The 18147-nt window shown below is 55.6% G+C and overlaps 2 protein-coding genes and 1 pseudogene across 2 annotated transcripts in view; 1 reads left to right on the top strand and 2 right to left on the bottom strand.

Annotated features, from left to right (window-relative positions):
- The window catches only part of LOC149861918 (uncharacterized), a 65648-nt gene extending 59976 nt beyond the window's left edge, over positions 1–5672 (bottom strand). Inside the window, exons 1-5 of the mRNA XM_090053845.1 lie at positions 5544–5672; positions 3292–3977; positions 1451–2714; positions 765–1346; positions 6–168 (exon numbers count right to left, since the gene is read on the bottom strand). Coding sequence (XP_089909971.1) covers positions 6–168; positions 765–1346; positions 1451–2714; positions 3292–3876 — 2594 coding nt within the window. The 5' untranslated portion in view covers positions 3877–3977; positions 5544–5672. The remainder of the gene's footprint in view (positions 1–5; positions 169–764; positions 1347–1450; positions 2715–3291; positions 3978–5543) is intronic.
- An 803-nt stretch (positions 5673–6475) lies between these two features.
- LOC149861916 (uncharacterized) lies at positions 6476–17905 on the bottom strand. Its single transcript, XM_090054617.1, has 5 exons — positions 17821–17905; positions 14779–15106; positions 14254–14380; positions 13094–13210; positions 6476–12123 (listed from the first exon to the last, which is right to left on the bottom strand). The coding sequence occupies exons 1-5, from the start codon at positions 17826–17828 to the stop codon at positions 10253–10255; spliced, it is 2451 nt and encodes an 816-aa protein (XP_089910743.1). The 5' UTR covers positions 17829–17905; the 3' UTR covers positions 6476–10252.
- Positions 9136–9259, top strand: LOC149861917 (U2 spliceosomal RNA; annotated as a pseudogene).
- Positions 17906–18147: the final 242 nt, after the last annotated feature.

Raw genomic sequence — 18147 nt, 5'->3', positions numbered from 1 at the left:
CCCACCTGCTCCGCGGGCTCCAGAAGCGGCGAGTGCGCAGGCGCACACGCGGGGGCGGGGCACGCCCCGCTGCATTATGGGACGGGGGCGGACCCGCGGGGTGCCTGCCCCTCTCCCGGTGAGCGGCTGCCGGCGGCAGGGCGGGGCTAAGGGGCGCGGGCGTTAACCCTGGAGGCGCCGGGGAAGCCCAGGGGCGGGCCCAGGCCAAGCTCTGCCCCCTGAAGACCATCGGATCCTAGTCCCGCTGTGAGGGGACGCGATGCCCCCAGCACCACCGCGCCAGCGGAGCCAACTGCCGCCTGTGCCACCCCCGGGACAAGGGGCCTTCATGCGACAGCTGCCCTCGGTGCCACGTCTTTTCCCCTTCTTCCACGAACCCGTCACTGTGGTCTGGGAGGGCAGAAAAGAAAATGCATCTAGGAGGTTGCTGTGGCTGCACGTGGGATTCCTGGGGTCGGGCACTCAGGGGCTGCCCGCTTTTGGGGGGCATGCTGTGATGTGGGGGAGGCCTGGTGGGGCTGCAAGAAGTCGTGTCAGGGCTTTTGGGGGAGGGCATGGTGCCATACGGGGGGGTCTCAGGTACTGGTCCTCTCAGCTCCCCCCCAGTGCAAAGGGTAATACACAGCACAGATACTTTGTCAACTGAAATGCTTTTCAACTTTATTGGGCTAATTAATTTTTTTGTGTAATGAGAGAAGAGGGGCCAGCAGTGGCCGGTACAGTTCAAGTCCCCACATCCCCAGAAATGAAAAACAGAAACTCCTAGGTGGGTGCTGAGCTAGAAGCTCCCTCCTCAGCATCGTGCTGCTTGCAGTGAAGGGTGCCATCCTTCCCCTGCCCTTGGCCCCCTTTCCCCCGCTCAGGCCTGCTCCGGAGCCGCAGGAAGGGCCTGCGAGTCCGGAGCGACGGCTGCCGGCCGGCACACGCAGCTGGTTGAGGGTCAGGAGCAAGGGAACCGAGGCCCAAGCTTTCCTCGACTGCTTCCAGAGCTGCAGCCGACTTGGCAACCAGGTCCAAGCACTGGCTGGCCACATCCGTTGTCCTGCCAAAGGCAGCCACCAGTGTTTCCACGGTAGCCTCCTGCCTTTGCCACATTTCTAAACCTCGCTTGTGCTGTTCCCTGACTTCCTCACGCCAGGCGTCCTCTGCCCGGGCCCTGGATTTAGCAGTGGCTACTAGAGACTGCAGCATCTCTTCTTTAGACTGCCGCAGCCTTTTACGATGATCTCTCATCCGCTCGGCTCCTGATCGGGCAGGCGGCCGTGGTTCGGCATGAGACCCGCGCTCAGGTGTCCTCCCATGTACAGATGTGGTGCCTGCTGACAGGGAAGTGTCACATGCAGCAGCTGCAGAGGAGGGAGAAAGAAGTGGTTGTGTTAACACTCCTCCTGCTCCAACCGCCCCTCCCCGTCCCATAGCCACAGCCCCATGGAGATTTGGAGACACCTACCATTCCCAGGGCCTGGGTTGTCAGGGGCACGGCTCGGGGTCTGTGTGGTGGTGGGTGCCCGTGATACAGTGGTCATGTGGCTGTATTCCTCCATGTCACTACTGTCTTCTGTGTCCTCCGAGCCCTCCGCCTCATCTGCATGCAGAGAGGCATGCTGCCGCGGAGTCGGGGTCGGAGTGCGCAACGTGTCCTCTGTGCGGACCACCGGTTCAGCCTGGACAGCTTGCAAAGAGTCTGCCGGGACCGGTGGTGAGGGTGTGCTCTCAATCATCACCATCTCCACATTGTGGGCTCCTTGGCCGTGGTCCCCGGGCATGAAGCTGTCATCAAGCGATTCTTCCGGTGTCCCACTCCCCATGCTGTTCTCATCCTCACGGTGGTCCAAGACCTCCAGTACCTCCTGCTCCCCCATAGTGCCAAACGTTTTGGTTGCCTGGTACCCCTTCTCCTTCGACAGGATTCGTGACAGCTCATCATAAAATATACACGTTCGTTTTCTTGCTCCAGCCCTGTTGTTGGCATCTCTGGCCCGGAAAAACTCATACTTCAGTGACTTGAGCTTGCAGCGGCACTGCTTAAAGTCCCTGCTGTGGCCACGCCGCCGCATCTGCTCGGCGATGTACAGGAAGGTGTTTTTGTTGCGGTGGCCCTTCTCCAGCAGGCGCTGGATTCTTTCTTGTCCCCATATCTCCAAGAGGTCTTTCAGCTCATCTCTGTCCCAGTTGGGTCCCCGGGTGTTGGCCGAGAGAGACGAGTCTGCACTTTCTGCAAGTGGCACAGATGCCTGGCTGGTCTCAGTTTCCATGGCCGATTCAAGGGACGTCTGGCTCTGGTCAGGCTCAAAGGGTAATGTTCGCTTCTCACAAAGCAGCAAGAGACTGCAGGACCCGAGTCTGACAATGGCATCCGGTAACTTACCGGACTCCTGGTGGGGCAGGGGATCTTCTCTGGGGACACAAGGCTTGTCCTGAGGCCCTGGGACTTCCCTCTGCCCTGCCTCTTCCAGAGACATGTCCACAGAATGAGCCTTTGGCTGCTCCAGCCAGGCATCAACAGGTTCTTGCAATGCCCCCGTGCGCTGCTCCACTGGATGGGCCTTTGGCTGCTCCAGCCAAGAATCAACAGGTTCCTGCAGTACCCCCGGGGGTTGCTCCACCGGATGGGCCTTTGGCTGCTCCAGCCAAGAATCAACAGGTTCCTGCAATACCCCAGCGGGCTGCATCGTCTCTGAGGACCCTTCCTCAATCTTCACATTCACTGTGACCTAGGGACAAGGTAAATGCGTCATTGTGGAATTGGAAACTGGAGAGACGGGGGTAGCAGGGAACATCCCCAAAACACGTGGAGATGGGGACGGTAGAATTGATCGGCTGGGATCCCGGTTTTCCGTTTCCCACGGGAAAATGGAGTAAACCACGGATTTTACCTTTTACCAGAGGCAAATGCAGATTTCTCATTTTACCAGAAAACCTGCGGATTTTGCAATGAGCCACCCCGCCCAAGTCTGCAGTAGGCAGCAGGGAGGAGTGGGGGCAGCGGGCTGTGGACCCGGGTCCGTAGCCCTGGCCACTGGGGACCCCTTCTGGCAGGGCTGGGGGGACAGGGGCACCAGCAAGGCTGTGGAGGTGGGGAAGTGATGCACAAGCAGGGCCAGGGGGCTGTGGGTGAGGAGTGAGGGGCAATAGCAGGGTCTGGGGGGGAGGGCAGTCGGGGGCCTTTAATTTTAATCACAGATTGGAGGGGGTGTTATTAGAGAATTGGGGACTTTTTAGCAGAGAATTTGCAATTTTTTTTATCTGGGAAAACCAAGATCCATGATGATCTGGGTGAAATGCTCTCACCTGAAATTTCTTATCATCCGCCTGCCCAAGCTGAAACCCCTCGGCCAGAGTCACGGCCTCGGCACAGGTCTCCACACCGCACCCCCACTCCCAGCTCTGCATCTCCTGGGGCAGGATGGCCAGGAACTGCTCCAGCACCACCAGCTCCAGGATCTGCTCCTTGCTGCGGCGCTGGGGCTCCAGCCAGCGCTGGCAGAGATCCCACAGGTGGCTGCAAACGTCCCGCGGTGCCTTGGCCTCCTGGTAGCGGAGGCCTCGGAAGCGCCGGCGCCAAGTCTCTGGGGTGGGGAGGTCATGCTTTGGGGCCAGCCGTGGGGTTGCCAAGGGCAGCTTGACTTCAGAAGGGGGCTGCATGGCCTGCTTCACCTCCTGGCCCTTAATCTCCTGGCACTGGGCTGGCTCCTCCTGCAGGTACTGTTTTATTTTCTCTAGTGCCGACCATCTCAGGGATGCCCCACCAGTTTCTGCCCCCTCAGCTCCAGCTTTGAGTTCTCCTGGGTCCTGCTCCTCCATCTTTACCTCGGGCTGCACCAGGGCTGCCAAGGGAAGGTCCACAGCTGCCACGGGCTCCAGCTCAGCAGCCATTTCCTCCACCAAGAGTCCTCACCCCTGGCTGGCACGTGGGGTTTTGCTCTCCCTCGACCCGTGCACGGTGCCTTGTGACAGCATCCGGTCTCCGGGGCCGTCTGCGGGAAACGAACGCAGACGTTACCATGTCCTGGGAGACCCAGGACCACAACCCAAGGTCTGCCAGCTCTGACCCCTGCCGGCTTTCACCCACTGAGCAGCACTGTCGTGTCATGGTCCTTGTTTACCCTCTTGCCCTGACACAGGCTGCGGGGACTGGGCTGTCTCCAAAATTACTCCTCTCCAGCCTCACCCAGTCCTGCAGGCACCCCCATGGTGCTCTGCCTGGGCGGCTCTTCCCAGCCCCCCAGCACCCCCAGACACAGGTGGAGCCTGCGCACGTGGCCCAGGTCCCCCCCACGTGTTCTTTCAAGTGTCCCCACAGTCCCTTGCTCCCCCCCAGAGCATCCTTAGGGGACACAGCTCCACCCTCCAGTGTCCCCAGCAGCCCCTCCTGGCAGTGTCCTGCACGTGGCACCAGAGCTCTTCCACCACCCCTACCCATGACCCCACCGTGGCGTGGCCGCACCTCCTGGGTCCCCCCTCCAGGACACAGATCCCCCTGGACATATCCCACAGCCCAGAGCAGCCCGCCTCCAACGGGACTCAGCACAAAGCCCCCTCCCCACCTTTCTCTGGGAGTTCGGGGCGTTCCCACACCCTGCACGGGTCCCACCCAGGTCCCAGCCTAGACACGGAGCTGCAGGACCTCTGCTCCAGCCCTGCCCGGGGCAGCATTAGCCCTGCCCAACCCGGCCCGGGCAGACCCACTGACTCCTCTCTACGGAAGACGCCCTCGGCCCTGACGCAGGACGGACATCGCCCCCGCCCCCGCGCAGGTGAAGCAGGGGGCCGTGGCCATGGCACGGAGCAGCCTGGTGCTGTGGAAGATGGGTAACACGCAGCGGGTCATGCATGCCCCACAGACTGCAGGCAGAAGCTGGGCCCCCTGCCTCGCCAGGATTCCCCCCGACCCCAAAAACGCCAGCGGTCTGGCCCCAGCAGAGACGAGACCTCGCCACCTGGGGTCAGTGGGGGGAGGAGGCGGTCCCAGCAGGGGCATTAATCTATCTATTCATTTATAGATTATATATACGTCAATATATAATTATGCCCAGTTCCGTGCGTGTAAAATTTTATACACACACAAACACACGCGCATGTAATATATATGTATATTGATGTATATAATCGCTAAATCAATATATATTTATAATTACGTGCTGCTCGCTCTGCTCCCCTGCATGGATGGTCCTACACACGCGCGCGCACGCAGAAGCAGGCACACAAGCACAAATGTGCACACATGCATACAAACACCTATATGTATACACACACACGTATGTACACACACAGAAGCAGGCACACATGCACACGCATGCAGGCACACGGGCACGCAAGCACACACATGCGCACACGTGTGCATGAAGACGGGCACAAGCACGCACACGCACACACACACAGAGCCGTGCACGTGAGGGCACACCCGGCCCGGGCCGGCACACCGATGCACACGGAGGACCCCCCCGTGCCCGTGCCCGTGCGCGTGTCCCGGCGCCGTTAACCCCTTGCTGGCTGCAGCGGCGGCGCCGGGACAGCCGTAGCCCCCACCCCGGCCCCCTCACCTGCGGCCCGGCAGCTCCGCCGCCCCGCCCCCGGCCCACAATGCACCGCGGCTTCTGCCCCGCAGCGCAGCAAACGCGGCGCCCGCCTTTGTCTCGGTTAACCCGCGCCGCGCCGGGCCGGGGGTATCCGTGCGCACGGCTGCTTTGAGTGTGTTTGCACGTGACGTTTATCTGATCGGCGTTTGTGTTTTGGGGGGGCTCTACCCTTAGATCATGTGTGTACATGTGTGTGCTCGCGCACATCCATGTGCAGTTTTCCCGGGCACATGTGCCTGTGCACACGAGTTGTAGTGTGTGTGCCCACGCGCGTGCGCGCGCAAGAGTGAAATGTCCCCCAATGCACGTGTGCGTTCAGAGCGTGCGCGTGTACCATCGTTTACCCAGGCCACATGTGCTTGGTGCGTGTGTTCAGGGCGGGGGGGACCCCGCGGTACCGCGCGTGTGCGTGTGCTGTGCGTGTGGCAGATCTGGGTTTGCCACGTGCTCCCGCGGAGGGGTTTGGATGTGCCCATGGCAGAAAGCGGGAGAAGCAGCGATGATCAGGACAGTTAAGGGCAAAAAATTTCACGGCAGCAATTCCTACATCTGGCCTGGCCCAAGCCTCGCTCTTTGCCCCCTATCACGGCCATCCCTTCCCTCCCGCGCACAGGCGAACGCTTTCCCCTGGAGCTCAACAACCAAGATGCTCAGATCTGGGGGATCCCAGATCACTGGGATCGCTCCGGTCTCCGAGCTGACGAACCAAGATGCTCAGATTTTTCTTCCTTTGAATGTTTTGGTTCAAAGCAAAAGAAACCATTTCATCCGACATAGTCCTTCAAGTCACGTGCAGGTTATTTTTTAGCCACAAAACCCCCCCCAAAACCAGGTTACTCATTTTCATGAACATTTTTATTCAATGTAGTTTTCAACAAAGTATTTTGTGGGGTTGCTTTTTTTCTGGAAACAGTTATGTTTTTATTCACTAAAGAGGTGGGGGGGGGGGTTAACAAACAAAGAAACAATAAATATCTATACGTAAGTTGTCCAATTCAGGCTTTAAAACAGAAAAGCTTTTTGGGGAAACTCAGGAAATCCAATTTCAAAATGATAAGCAATTAAGCAAATAAAAGCCCCCAGTCGACAGAAGGAAGATTAGGCATGCCTGCGCACTTGTGGTCTTGGGCAGAGCAAGCAGTATATCAATAACGTGCCCTTGGCCATCCCCCTTCCTACGGTATCCTGGCTCCTGGACTTTAGGACTGGAGCCCTCCGGGATTCCCCTCCTGATGCAGACACGTTGGAGTGTGCAAATGAGACTGAGATCATTTTTTCCACAAAACACTCCTGACTTGACCCAGGGGAAGAGCCAAAAAACACACAGGACACTTTCCCCAGGGATTGAAGAGGGCAGCAAAAGTCTAGAGGGCCCAAAACAGATAAGCAGCCTGGAAGGTCTGCAGATGCTGCCAGAGGGAAGCCTTAATCCCTGCAAGTCCTCCAGAAGCCCCTTGCCCCCATCTCAGACCCTTACCAGTGCCCCCCCAACCTACGTTGGGGTGTTTAGGCGATGATGGTGGCTGCAATGGTTTGATGGTTGTGGGGAGCAAAGGACAGTGGAGGCACTGGTGCAAGAGTCACGGTGGGCTACGTTAGCCAGGGTGCGCCCTGCTGACCCCAACTGCAGCACGGCTTTTCTCACTCCTTTTCCCAACATTTTGTCCATGCAGTAGTGAGGTTAACTGAGAGGAAAAGTTCCCCTGCACTGTCCCCAACCACAGGTGCAGTGGGAAGACCCCAGGACACACAGAGCCTTTCTTATATAGATAAAATCACAACCACACCATAGGCAGACAAGTTTCTTTGGGTAAATCTGATGGCTTTTATTTTTTATTAGACCAACTCAAATAGTTGGAAAAAATCTTCTTTGAAAAATAAATAAAAGATAATAAAAGATACCAGCTTTACCCAAAGAGCCTTGTCTGCCTATGTCCTTAGACCAACACGGCTACAACCAACACCCATGTAACTACACCATACATGTTAACAGATCATGGAAACAGAAGAGGCAAGTAGAGCTGGAAGGGACCGCCATAGCTCATCGAGTCCTACCGCCTGCTTGGGACATAGTTATTCCCATCTACACCACCCCGGACAAGTCCCTGCCTAACCTAACCCTAAAGCTACACAGTCAATCCTGTCATACAATTACAATTACCTGGTATGAAGACACCAAAAACACACTAACCTACCACAGGCAAACCAGGGGGACAATGCTAGTCTGTGTCCTTATGACACAAGGTTTGTTAAAAAGCAGACAAGAGATTAGTTTGGTGCAAAATTATAAGATTTTAGAGTGGGAAGTCAGCTTTAGTTACTTCTGATGCACGCTAACAGGAATCTGCTTCAGGCTTTCTAGCTGGTGCTGCTGATTTGTTCTCTCCCTTTCCCAAAGCCTCGCTGGAGGAATCAGCATCACCTTAAAATCCCAGATGATCTAGCCATTTCTGATATCCCTTGAGACCCCTCGGTCCCAGGTCCCTTCTTCCTCACAAGCATCTGCTTCTTTAACATGAGGGGCAGGTGGGAGCAAGTCAGGGGAGTCCTGCCGTTGTTGCATCCCTGCTTGACAAAAGGTGGCTGGGGGCAGATTCCAGGTGAGAGAAGACAGGGCCGTGCCCTGGCCTGGATCGAAAGCTTTCCTGGAGCCGAGCCAGCAAGCAGGACCTACTTGATGCGGTCAGGAGAAAGCAAATAAAGGTTAAGAAATGTAGGCATGAACTCCAAACCAGGTGACAGACTCTGCCTCCCCTCTAACGTGCTCAGCCTTGGGGTAAGAGCAGCACCTGCCCTGAGCCCCCTGTTCAGTGCCACAGGAGCGAAGGTCAGGGAGGCCCTGTGTGCGTGTGCTGGCTAGTCTCTGCAAGGGAACAGGGTAACTTCCTTAACCTGGCAAAGGGAGGCTGGAAGGTGCATTAGCAGATGGGGCAGTCCCTGTAGCAGAGAAAAGGGTGTCAGGAACGCGGCTAGGGATGTCCCCCTCTGGAAGGATCCCTTGAAGAAACAGCATGAGCCCCAGAAGTTGCGGGGGTGTCTGCATGAACAGATGCACCAAGGGTGGAGATCCAGAGCAGCCAGTATCAGGAACTGGCTTAGGAAAGGGACCTAGAGGACAGGGTCAGGCTGGACCCCAAAGGGACATGGCCTCTGAGCCGGCGTCCCCTGTTGACCCAAACTTTGCAAGCCTGGCTGCCCCGACTCCAGGGCTGTGTTTACACTATTCCAGCTGACCAGCACATGGCAGCTCTTGTAGGGATGCGGCCTGTATCGCTCCAGTTCCTTGGGTAGCGCTCTTGGCCTTGTGAAGGAACAGACCCAGCTGGGGCTCATGGTGGGGCCAGAGACAGCAGGTGACGTTGTGACACAGGACACGGTCGCACAGGCCCAGGAGTCCTGGGACTCCTCCTGGGCAGCACCTACAGCAGGGGCTGGCTTGCAGCAACATGGAGGAGACCGGGGGAAGCCTGGGGGCAGGGAACAAGAGCCCTGCTGCAGTCACATCCATTTTGGGGCAGGACTATGAAAGCGGGGGGGCTTTTGGTCCGCTGATATGTTCTCTATAGGAGGTTTATATTGAGCAGATTCTTTTTGGTATTGGGTGGTGGATCCGGAGCGTGCTCCATCCACTCCATGCATTGACCTGGTATTGCAGTGCCTCCAGGACCGGTGCAAAAAACAAAAAAACAAAAAAACAAAAAAAAAAACAAAAAAAGGGTCACCGTGGTGGTGTTCCCATCATGGGAGCCAGAGGCTCAGTTTCCTTATGATGGCGAGAAGCAGTTAATTCCTGGCTGGCCTGCTTCCCCTCCCCTCTAAATACCTTCCTTGATAGCCAGGCCTGTCCTGGCATGTAACAAGCTAAACAGTGAAGCAGGCAGGAGGCTCGGGAGTTCCCTAAGACAAGCAGTAGAAAACCAAATACAGATATTCCCCCTACTGAGCATCTCATCCAAATTGGTTCATTTGTGTGAGCGGGGGAGCTGCCTGGTTGACGAAGAACTAAAGATAATCAAAGATGATAAGAAACAGATGACAATGATTATGTCCCAGACGCCCCAGGAAGGAAAAGGGAGGGATCACCTTGCTACCACTGGTAGTAGCTGGGACTGGATGATTCAAGAAAGGACCTCTTTTTTCAGGGCAACTTTGGTTTCATGTTCCCCTGGCTTTTATCCTCTCTGCTACCTAGCTCCATCGCTTAGCTCTTATCTGTTGTCTTCTCTGCCTGAGCTATCATCACAATGAGGATCTCTGGGTGAAGCTCATCTCAATTGGGTACAGGTGAATGGCTTTTGCCCCCATGCACACGTGCTAGTGCTGGGTGAGCGATGAACTGTGGGTGATGCTATTCTTCCACTGCATGCAGGAGAACAGCTTCTTCTCCATATACATGCGTTGACCTGTCGACAAAGCCCTTCCCACAGTGGGCTCAGGAGAATCGCTTCTCCATGTGCAGGTGACGGATGAGAATGGAGTGGGGCGTGCAGCTCTTCTCACGCTAGGTACAGCAGAACAGCCTTTCCTCCATGTGTATTTGCTTGTGCTTGGTGAACATGGATGTGTCACTTACTGAAGCTCTTCTCACACTGGGCAAAAAACCTAGCTTTTCCCTTGCATGCAGTGCTTTGACCTCTTGCGCAGGTCTTCAAACACTGTGGGCAGCAGAATGGCTATTCACCCGTGTGCACGCGCAGGTGACGTGTGAGTGTCGACCTCTTGGTGAAGTTCTTTTCACACTGGGTGCAAGAGAATGGCTTCTCACCCGTGTGCACGCGCAGGTGGTAGGTGAGATAGGAGCTGTGGGCGAAGCTCTTCCCGCACTGGCTGCAGGAGAAGGGCTTCTCCCCTGTGTGCATGCGCCTGTGCTGCGTGAGCGTGGAGCTCTTGGTGAAGGTCCTCCCACACTGGCTGCAGGAGAACGGCTTCTCACCGGTGTGCACGCGCAGGTGCGTGGTGAGTGTTGAATTCTGTGTGAAGCTCTTCCCGCACTGGCTGCAGCAGAATGGCTTCTCGCCGGTGTGTAGGCGCAAGTGATGTGTGAGCGTTGACCTCTTGGTGAAGCTCTTCCTACACTGGCTGCAGGAGAAGGGCTTCTCTCCCAGGTGCATGCGCTGGTGCTGAGTCAGTGTCGAGCTCTTGGTGAAGCTCTTCCCACACTGGGTGCAAGGAAAGGGTTTCTCTCCTGTGTGCACGCGCAGGTGACACATGAGCATCAAGCTGTCACTGAAGTTCTTCCCACACTGGGTGCAAGAGAATGGCTTTTCCATGTGCACGCGCAGATGGTTGGTGAGTTTGGAGCTCTGCCTGAAGCTCTTCCCACACTGGCTACAGGAGAAAGGTTTCTCCCCTGTGTGCATGTGAAGGTGATACGTGAGTGCTGACCTCCTGGTGAAGCTCTTCCCGCACTGGCTGCAGGAGAAAGGTTTCTCCCCCGTGTGCACGCGCAGGTGACAAGTGAGTGTTGACCTTTCAGTGAAGACTTTCCCACACTGCCTGCAGAAGGGTTTCTCTCCTGTGTGCACACGCAGGTGACTGATGAGTTTGGCTCTCTCAACGAAGCCCTTCCCGCAGTGGGTGCAGGAAAAGGGCTTCTCACCCGTGTGCCTGCGCCGGTGCTGTGCAAGTGTTGAGCTGCTGTTGAAGCTCTTCTCACACTGGGTGCAAGAGAAGGGTTTCTCTCCTGTGTGCACGCGCAGGTGACAGGTGAGATGGGAGCTCTGCCTGAAGCTCTTCCCACACTCACTGCAGGAGAAGGGTTTCTCCCCTGTGTGCACACGCAGGTGATACATGAGATAGGAGCTCTTTGTGAAGCTCTTCCCGCACTGGCTGCAGCAGAACGGCTTCTTGCCCGTGTGCACACGCAGGTGATTGGCAAGATGGGATTTCTGCATGAAGCTTTTCCCACACTGCGTGCACGAAAATGGTTTCTCCCTTGTGTGCATGCGGAGGTGACTGGTGAGCACGGGGCTCTCGGGGAAGCTCTTCCCGCGCTGGCTGGAGGAGAATGGCTTCTCCCCCGGCGGCACACACATGTGGCTTTGGAGGTGATCCCACCTGGTGAAGCTCTTCTTGCATTCGGTGCAGCCGTACAGCTGATCCCCCGTGTGCATACCTTGGTGCGCTCGGAGGTTGCTCAGGGAGACAAAGCACTTCCCACACTCTGGGCAGAGATGAGGGTGCTCCCCTGAATACATTATCCGGTGCTCAGGGAGAGGGTCGGTATTGTCGAAGCTGTTCCCACACTCAGCATCGGCGTGGGCACTCTCCATCCAGCGGGGTCCCCGGTGGGCCCCAAGTTCCTGTTTGTCCCCAAAGCTCTCACCAGGCTTTCCACGTATATTCAGCCCTTCCTCCTTGAGAACCATGCCCGTCTGCCTCTCCAGGTCTCTCTGCCCTTCAAATCCTTCCCTGCATCTTTGGGTCTTCATTGTTCTCCGTCTCTGTTGGGTGGGGAGCCTGTTTCCAGCCTGAAAAAGCTTGAGGTTGGCAGGCCCTTCCTCAGGAGGCTGCTGCTCAGCTTTGCTCAGTGTCTCAGCATCTGCTGGGTGGAGATGGGAGCCCCAAAATTAGTCCCTGTCCAGCTAACAAAGAGAAAGGTGCTAGGATGTGCTCCAGAGTATTTCAGGGCCTCAGTTACTCTGTCAAAACAAGGGGTCTAATTCCACATGGACTCTGGGTCTCGGGGCTCAGTTTGTATCACTTGTGCCCCAGTTATGCAGCTCAAGGTAAGCAATTTTGGTGGAAACAAGGAGGTGTTTGCACCCCTTCCTCCCCAAGCTTGAAATCATATAAATCCCAACTGCACCCAGTAGGCATTTCATATAGGCAGAGGTATTGATTGAAAACTGCCTTTATTCCCCAGACTCTTCCAAAAGGGAAGAGCAGAGTCCTAATTCCAACTAAGCAAAAGGACTGGTAGCAGCGGGCAGCAGAGCTCCAGCCTCTCTAGCCCAGCCCTTAATAGCCCCCATAGGGCTTCTGCCAACTTTGATAGGTGCCATGGGGCAACTGAAATAAGATGATGCCCTACCAGAGGGCATAAGAGACGTAGGGCCACCTTGGCCAGGGCTATGAACTCTTGCATTGCTGGAGGAAGATGGATATTTAATCTCATGGTACCCCACAGATGTCAGATTTGTGCCTGAAATCGAGATAGCAGGCTAGGCTTTGTTCCTACAATTGTATCCCTTCCCTGTGGCCAGCCCCTCCCTTCCATGTCAGAAACCCTTGCCAAAATGCCTCCTGACAGCAGGATCTGAACGGCTGAAGGCAGATTTCCTACCTCAACAGCCCTAATTTGGAGAAGAAGAAGGGATCAGTTGCTTGTCCCTGCATCGCTGAAATGCAAGGAGCGGGTGCGCACACCTGTCTGGAAAATGTAGGTATGACTAAGCTGTGTGATGCCAGAAGACAAGGGTTCAGGTTTCCAGCTCCCCACCCCCGGGTATTGAGAGCTTCTGAGCTGAGCTGGAGGTGGAAGGGGGGGGGGGGCAAGGACGTTCACGACTCACCTGGGGACGAGTCCTCAGACAACGACCTTTCTTCAGACTCCTCATCATCACCGACCCAGAGCTCCACCTCCGCTCGCTGGATGCGGCAGATTAAGTCTGGTGCAGGACCGTGATATCCTGTGTTGGGGAGTGTAGAGAGGGTGGTTATTCCACCATCCAGGACCCAACTGGGACCTGGAGAAAGGATCCAAATATTCTAATAGAGGACACTTCGGGAGGAGGACATTTGGGCTGGGGTGGGAGCTCTGTATCCTATTATATAGATTATACTGAGTGGGGGAGTAGCCAGACCACAATTCATTCTATCAGCGGCAAACAGCCCAACTGTTTGCCTCCCCTTTGCCAATCAGGGGCAGGGGGGGCAAGCAGTGAAATCAAAAGCATTGAAGTAGCTGCTGTGGGGGGCACTTCTGGTGTGATTTATGGAGATCCCAAGCTATACCTCCATTAGTTACTACCTATCATAAATTAAAAAGGAGGAGAAAGGGGATTGAGGGTAGAAACAGATGTGGCCACAGCAGCTGGAGAGTACAGGAAACTCTCCCACTACCAATCAAACAGATGCTCATTGCAATCAAGCGGTGCAATCTATTACCAGCAATGTTGCAGCCAGAAATTGTACTTATTTGTCATGCAACAACGGGTATGGAGGTCTTTTCTGCTTCACCTTTGTGCCTCCATAAACATTTTTTAGGAGATGAAAGTGGGAGTACAGTGACATCTATTTCCACCCTTAGAGACCACTAAAATGTGCACTGCATGCTGGGACTGTTATGTATTTTGACCAAATACTATAGGGAAGAGAGTGAGGAGGATGCACCAGTTCTCCCAGGGATGTTGATGAATGAATGAATGAAAGGTGGTACAAACATGCTGGGATGGCAAAGGCAGATCACCTTGCAAGGGAATTGCTGGATATGGAAAGAACAGGGGTGAGACCAAGGGGAAGACCCCAGTGAAGGTGTCTGAAACAACCAGAGGAGAACCGGAAAACACAAAATAGACAAGAGGGCTGAATGACAATAGAGCAAAGTGGATTTAAACCACCAGTCAAAAGCCACAAGGATATGACTGTAAAGGAGCAGGGAGAAGCATGGGACATTTTGATCTCACACAGCTCTAGGAGTGGGGCGAGGTGCGGACAAGAACCAGAGCTTTACCCAAGGAAACGAGGGCTTGGTAATTCCTCAGCATCTGGCCCCGGTACAGCCCCTTGTCTCCATCGTCCAGCAGCTCCCACTCCTCCTGCGTGAAGTACACGGCCACATCCTCAAAGGCCTTCAGGACCTGCAATCACAAGCTGTACACCATCAGCATCTCCTGTTGCAGCCTCCACACCTAAACCTTAGTCCTCAGCTGAAACAGCTGCTCTAGCAGGGGGTCTGGCATGGACGCAGCTCCACAGAGAGAGCAGTGTGCTTGTCTGCTTTCGCTCAGGTCATCCAGGGAGCGATTCATCCCTCTGCTACTAGGTGCTGTGCCTAGAAGGGAGGCACTGCTGCTGTAGCAGCAGAGACTGCAATCCAGGTACCACGAGCCCCCCTGGGGACGCTGCTGTCACCGCTGTGACTCAAAGGGAGCATCCCCAGACACGCTGAGATGGAGAAGCAACATCGAGGCCACAGGCCGGGGGGCTGACCCCAGTGCCATGTCTGACACCACAGCCTCAGCACAGAGACACCCACCTGCCAACACTGAACTGGCTTGTCCGGCAGCTCGTACTTGACCTGTTGTGGCGCTGGCCATCTTGGGGATGCTCTGCCTATACCAGCGTAGACAATGCCAGGGGCTTTCCCTGTCCCCTCAGCTCCTGCCCTGGGCTCACGGCCTGCAGGGTCCTGCTCCTCCATCTTCACCAGAGGTTGCGTTAGCACCGGGGAGAGGAGACCTAAGGCTGGTGCCGGCTCCAGCTCAGCACCTGCCTTCTCTGCCTCACCCCAGCCTGGACCTGTGCTCTTGCTCTGCTGCCCGTCATGAGCAGGGCCTGTTGGCAGCGTTGGGGTTCCTGGTTGCCTGCGGGAAGGAGACGATGGTGATTGATTGCGTGATGGGGGAGCCAGGACCACAAGCCACCCCTCCAGACCCACAGCCAGGCTCGACACTAAGGGTCCTGCCCTGCTCTGACACAGGGCATGTGAAGTGGGTCAGATCCTAAAAAAAAGATTAGCTTTGCGGCCTCCATTGGTGCAAAGTCCTGCACTTAGGACAGAGCAATCCCATGCCTGGTACAGGCTGGGGACCGACTGGCTAAGCAGCAACTCTGGAAAATGACTGGGGGGGACAGGGGACAATAAACTGAACAGGAGCCAGCAGTGTGGCCGTGGTGCCAAGAAGGCTAACAGCATCCTGGGCTGCATCGGTAGGAGCGTTGCCAGTCGGGCAAAGGAAGTGATTCTTCCCCTCCATTCAGCGTTGGGACGGCAACACCTGGAGTCCCGTGTCCAGTTCTGGACCCCCTCAAAGGATGCAGGCAACTGGAGAGAGTCCAGTGGAGAGCAAAGAAAACAATTAGGAGGCAGGAGCACATGACTGGTGAGGACAGGCTGAACGAACCAGGTTTATTTAGCCTGGAGAGGACAAGACTGAGGGGGATTGAATAGCAGCCTTCACCTCCCTGCAGGGGGTCGTAAAAAGGATGGAGCGGGACTCTTCTCCGTGGGGGCAGATGACAGGACAAGAAGCAATGGGCTCAAGCTGCAGCAAGGGCATAGGTTGAATATTAGGGAAAACTCTCCCGCTAGGAACATGTTACCCAGACAAGTGGTGCAATCTCCATTTCTGGAAGATATTAAGACCCGGCTAGACAAAGCCTTGGCTGGGATGCTCTTGTTGGGGATGGTCTTGCTTTGAGCAGGGGGTTGGACTAGATGTGACCTCCCTTCCAGCCCTCATTGTCTATGCTACCTGGCCCTGGTTCCTTGCAAGGAAAGGAGGTTTTGGAAGTATGGGTCATTAAAATGCCTGTTGTGTAGAAATTAATCTCTCCATCACCCTCTTTCTCTCAATCTCTGTCTGAGCCCATGTCTCCCTCTCTCTCAGGATGTCCTCTACAGTTTAATCTCGCTCTCTCCAAATCTCTAGCACGCTCTGCTTCTCTCTCCCAATTTCTCTCTTTTACTCCCCCTTCTTCTCTCAATCTTTCCCTTTCAATCTCTTCTTCCCCAGTGTCTCTCTAAAACCTCTCTGTCAATCTCTCTCTCCCCCAAAATCTCTTTCAAAGTCTGCCTCTCAATTTTCCTCTCTCTCTCAATCTCTGCCTCCATCTCTCTCTGTTTTTCCCTGTCCCCATCTACCTGGGTGGATGGCTGGGCAGCTGGGACGGGGCTGCAGGAAGCAGTGTCTGGGAGCGGGACAGGCAGGGCCTGGATCGCAGGGTGGTGACAGCTTAGGGCCAGGGCCTGGGGCAGAGCTGCGACCCGCTCCCCGCACGTCCTTGCAACAGGCGCTGGCTCTGCGGGTAGAGGTGTGGTGGGAACGGCTCGTGGCTCTGCCCCGGAGCTAACGCTATTACCGCCCTGCGATCCAGGCCCCAGCCCATCCGCCTGGGCACGTGGCTGCACAGGCTGGGCAGGTCTCAGTGGAGACTCTGGGATTGGGATCGCATTGCGGTGACAGCACGGGGCCTGGGCACAGCCCCCAAACACCCCGGCCTGCGGAACTGGTGCCCGTCGCGGTGTGTGTGGGGAGCAGACTGCAGCCCCCAGCCCACCCCTGCCCGTGAAACCATCCCACCCGGAGCAGAGCCCTGCAGGGAGTTATGGGGAGCTGTTGCAGGGGGTGGGCAGGTGTGACGTGGCCTGCCACAGGTCACCACAACGTGTGAAGTAGCCCGTGGGCCCAAATAATTGCTCATGCCTGGCACAGACACACACAATCCTCCCTTCCTTGCACATACACAAATGGGTGCTTAAGGTGCCATCTCCCCCAGCCTGCAAACACACGCTTATACCAGGGGTCAAGATTGTGTGTGCACACACATCCCATATGCGTGCACACAGACGCTCTCACTCCTCTCTTGCATGCACGTACACACACACACACGTTATCTAAGGGTAGCTTTCCCCCTAAATACACATGCTCCAAACACATGCACATGCACAAGTGCACACATATCCATCTGGGGTAAATTTCAGACACGTGCACTCCGAACGCACGTGCACACACTCCCCCATGCATCTCGAGTAAATTTTGCACATGCATACACTCTAAATACATATGTGCACACAGTCACACACATGTGCACCTCTAAGATAAATTTCACACACACACACACAAAACATATGGGCATACTTACATACACACACACACTCCAAACCCAACAGTGTGGGCACATGTACAGATGTACACACACACGTATGTATGTGGGATAAATTTCAGATGTGCACTCCAAACACACGTGCACACACACATGCATCTTAAGTAAATTTTGCACATGTGTACACTTTAAATATATATGGGCACAGTCACACACAAGTGCGCCTCTGAGATAAATTTCACACATGCACCCACTAAACATGTGGACATACCTGTGTGCACACACACTCCCAACCTGTCAGTGTGGGCACATGTACACACACACACACGTATCTGGGGTGCATTTTTACATGCATGCACACTCCAAGCACACATACTCCTCACACTCACACTTTACCTAAGGGTGCCCCTCCCCCAAAACACACACACACACACACACACACACACTCAGTCACTCACCCCCTCCGCCTCACCCCTGCATTCCGCCGCAGGGCTGCAAGGGTTAAAATCCGGGGACAAAGCCGGGGCGGCCATGCATGTGTGTGCACATGCGTGCTGGGGGAGCTGCCCCGGTGCATTGTGGGTGGGTGACGGGGAAGGGGTTAAGGGGCGGGGGGGCTCCAGTCCTGGCAGCAGCCCCAGGACATGCTGCCAGCAAAGGGTTAAGGCTGCCCGGACGATGTGTGCACATATGGATAGGTGTGTGTACAGGGTGTTTATAAAGTCTGTGTGCATGTGTGTACAAGGTGTTTATAAGGTCTGTGTGTGTGTGTGTACATATGCATAGACATGTGCAGTGT

The sequence above is a fragment of the Crocodylus siamensis genome, chromosome 6 (genome assembly GCF_052110815.1).
Source record: "Crocodylus siamensis isolate JL-2025a chromosome 6, ASM5211081v1, whole genome shotgun sequence".
In the NCBI taxonomy this organism is placed as follows: domain Eukaryota; kingdom Metazoa; phylum Chordata; order Crocodylia; family Crocodylidae; genus Crocodylus; species Crocodylus siamensis.
Note: the sequence above shows the minus strand (reverse complement) of the source record. Positions and strands in the feature narration are given on the sequence as shown.